The 3,866-nt window shown below is 38.6% G+C and overlaps 1 protein-coding gene across 1 annotated transcript; it reads right to left on the bottom strand.

Annotated features, from left to right (window-relative positions):
• Window positions 1-1,954: 1,954 nt before the first annotated feature.
• Window positions 1,955-3,227, bottom strand: CABS01_01182 (TfdA family Taurine catabolism dioxygenase TauD; the record flags this gene model as incomplete). The annotated part of the gene is made up of 3 exons (XM_060534562.1): window positions 1,955-2,202; window positions 2,256-2,988; window positions 3,060-3,227. 3 exons carry the CDS (start codon window positions 3,225-3,227, stop codon window positions 1,955-1,957), a joined length of 1,149 nt encoding a protein of 382 aa, XP_060401640.1.
• Window positions 3,228-3,866: the final 639 nt, after the last annotated feature.

The following is a 3,866-nucleotide window of genomic DNA, read 5'->3' as shown; positions in this document are numbered from 1 at the left end:
ATAGCTTAGAGGATATATAAAGCCTAAGAGACTACTAAAGGTAATATAAAAGTTACTTAGGTATAATATAAGAAGTATATTAACTATTACTAGTACTTAAATAATTTAAAACTAAGAAACTAGGTCTTTATTAATACCTCGTATTAGAAATTCGCTAATATAAATAAATTATAATAACTATAAGCCGGGCTACAGCTTATTATTAATACTAAATAAGGGGGTATATAAATTATAAAACTATTAATAAGTAGCTAGGTATACTTAGTTTTTTACTTAAATAAGCTAAAAAAAGTTATTAACGACTTACTACTTAAGTAGAACTAAGACCTATTATTACTAATTATTAATAATAATAATAAATTAAAATACGAGGTCTTAGAGGTTATTAAATTATACTTATATAAGGGAAAACTATAGTACTAAGTAAATTAAAAAGGGTATAATACGGATCTAATTTAATATAATATAAAGAGCTTTTAGTATATATTAATAGCGCTTTAAGCGTTTTATTATTAGTACTTAATTACTAAGGGCCCGCTACGGAATTTAAATATATAAATAGAAGCTATTATAATTAATAATTTATTATTACTAAAGAATAATAATAATATAATAGTAGTAATTATAACTATAGATTTAGTAAATTAAGAGGTAATTTAAAAGTTTATTTTTTAGTACTATAAATAGTACCCTTTAGTATAGAGGGGGGGATAATATTATAATAATAAATACTAAGGCCCTATAAGCCCTATAGTTTAGCTTTAAGCTACGAAACTAAGCTTTTAATAATTACGTAACGAGCTAGATTACTAAGCCTAAAGGGCTAGCTTACTAATTTTTACTTATTATTTTATTTTTTCTCTTTTTATATTAAGTCTTTAGTTAATTAGGTTAATATAATAGCGTTTTAACTTACCTCGAGATCCCTTTTATAATAAATAACCGGGCCTTAATAAGTAAATAAAAAGTTATAAAGGGAGGTAATAATTTAAAAAGGCTCGTTAATATTATTACCTATCTAAACTTTTAATAAACTATATAATACGTATATAAAAAGTATTATAAAAATTATATAAAACTTATTATTATTTTTAAATATATTAAATATTTATATTTAAAATAAAATTAATAAACGATTTAACGGTATAAGCGCGCGCGCATAATAAATAAGGGTATTTATAATAACTATAAAAAGTTAAAAAAAAAATAATAATAGCTAGGTAATATTATAAGAATTTAGATATATATAAAGTAGCTAAGTAGCCTTATTCTTAGTAATTTATATATTAAAAATAGTATAATACGTACTATTTTAGGTTAGGATTTTATTTATTTTAAATAAAAGGATATATTTATAATAAACGCGGTTTAAAAAACGCGTATCCCTTATACTTATTTTTCTTTTATTTATATTTAACTAAATTAGGCTTTTATAAAAGTATTTAGAAATTTTATTTTAAATATAATAGCTCCTTAGTAATAATAATTAGGGGGTATATTACGTAATAAGGATAGTAATTATGCTTTACGAAGTGCTTATTACGTACTAAATTACGTATCTATTTTAAATATTATATATATAGACCTTTTCTTTTTATTTATTTCTACTTTAATAGTTAAGCTACTTTTATTATACTCCGTATGCCTATTGCTGCGTGCTATAACTCGTGACATAATGCATGTTCCGCAGTTATCATTTCCCGGCTAACTCTAGCGGTGGGCAAAGAAGACATTTTTTGAGTTCACACATGGTGTCAATCACTAAGTACATTTTGACTTGCGTTGGATCCAATTCACAAGTACGTAAAAATCAATCATCAGTTTGGCATTTCCTTCGTAACTACCTGGCTCATACGGCTGGTCTTGCAGACTATTGCTCAGAAGCTTGCTCGTCTCTACCGACGGCATGGGTCTTTGATGTACACAACACAGAACTCCTCACCCCTGCAGCGCTCTAACCCTTGAAGGGCGTCTCATATGGCCGCTCAGCCTGTGGTGTGATTCTAGCCAAGTGCCTTCTTGAACCGTTGTTCCAGTCAATGAGAGCTGAATGCTGGGTGACGCGGTTATCCCAAACAACTACAGTGCCCTCCTCCCACTTCACGCGGGCATGGAAGTCAGCGCCCCAAGCAATGTGTTCGTATAGGAACTTGAGCAGAGCATCGGACTCTTCCTTCTTGAGGCCAACGATCTCGCGCGTGACTAAGATGATGATCAGTATTCAAGTGGAGATGGTGTGGGATGTTCAAACTCACATTGAGGGTTGATGAACAAAGCCTTCTCGCCGGTGACAGGGTGTGTGCGGACGATAGGGTGAGTGTTTGCAACAGGCTCGCGACGCTTGATGCTACCCTTCTTGACAGAAGCAGCAACCTGCTCAATACCAGAGTGGACAGCCTGAAGGCCGTGAAGTCTCTCCTGGAAGAGCGGGCTCAGTCTGTTATAAGCCTCAGCGGCATTGCAGAACAGAGTATCACCTCCTGTCTCAGGCTTGTCGAGGATGTAGAGGAAAGTTGTGCCAGGGGGCTGCTGCTCGTATGAGACATCGGAGTGCCACGCGATAGAGCTGGTTCTGGTGGCGAAGAACTTCTCTGCTGACCTGTCACCTGCGGCACGGTGGACAAGATGGACTTCGGGGAAGTTCTCAGGGGATCCTGAGGTCGGGTGAATGTGGTGACGACCAAAGTAACCGCCGAACTCGAGGGCCTTGTCGATAGGAAGATCGGCGAAGTCCTGTGCGCGGAAAGCGACGACCTTACGCTCGGCGACGAAGCGAGCGAGTTGATCACGGCCAGCGTTGCTGAGTGTGCTAAGTTGAACGCCTCTGACTTCTGTGCCGATTGAGGGTGTGAGGTCGGTTACTTGTGCGTCCTTGGGAAGAAGATCGGGATAGCTAGGGTCTGCGTCTCTGCCGTGCTCGACATGCTGGAAAGGCTGCAGGGGAGGGTATTGTTGTTCGGGGTTCCACGTGGGTAGGTAGTGAGGGTACTACATTAATAAAGTCAGTCTTTCTTCTTCTAATCAAGCATGATTTGTTGGGCTCTTGAGGCGGTACTGACCTTCGCGCCCTGGTGACCATCGCCTCCCTTGGCTTCAGTGTCCTTGTCGTAGGTTGTGGGTGAGAGCTCCTTGTAATCCCCGGAGCCGTCGGCGTACAGGCGGAGGTTGTTGACTGGGAGGTTGGCCGGGTCGGTCACAGTCGCTGTCGCGGTTGATGAAGGGGCCATTGTAAATTAGTATATTGCCACTGATGCTTTTCTCCTTTCTTAACGTTGAATCAAGGATGGATTATCACGTCTAGGATCAAAGACTCGAAGTGGTGTCCGTGAGCTTATATAGACTACCCCTCCAAAACGTCGTCTATGTCGGAGTATATCCGATGAGGGGCAATCGTCCCAACTATTGCATACTGACAAGGATTCGATTGCGTTGCCTTTCGGACTTTTAACAAGACATAGCCAAGTAGTACCAGCCGATGCGGTACCGACTGATGGGTTCATGGAACATTGTAATGTTATTGGCGTTCAGTACCTCCTGAGACGAAAGGATGGAGGAGTCGGGTCTGTTGAATGGGGGGAAATGACGCCATTCATATCTAACAAGACCGATCTTATGGTGGGATGACTACCAAAGAGACCATCAGAAATGGCTTTGATTAGCAATGGTGGTTGCAATGTTGCTATCCTGGGCGTTGAGCACGCAATCTGTTGATGCGACTCAGTGTGTGTTTGGTGACCCCGCAATTTGGGCGGTGCCGGCTTGTACTATGGTCATCACAAGGAGAATCAATAGCATCTGTGAAGGAGTTCAGCCCGATGATTTTCGACACAGGGAGAGTCAACGAGAGCCTGAGAAATGAAACAGCT

This window comes from Colletotrichum abscissum, assembly GCF_030869225.1.
Source record: "Colletotrichum abscissum strain IMI 504890 chromosome Unknown Scaffold_2.1, whole genome shotgun sequence".
NCBI classification, from domain to species: domain Eukaryota; kingdom Fungi; phylum Ascomycota; class Sordariomycetes; order Glomerellales; family Glomerellaceae; genus Colletotrichum; species Colletotrichum abscissum.
This window is presented reverse-complemented; position numbering and strand designations above follow the sequence as displayed.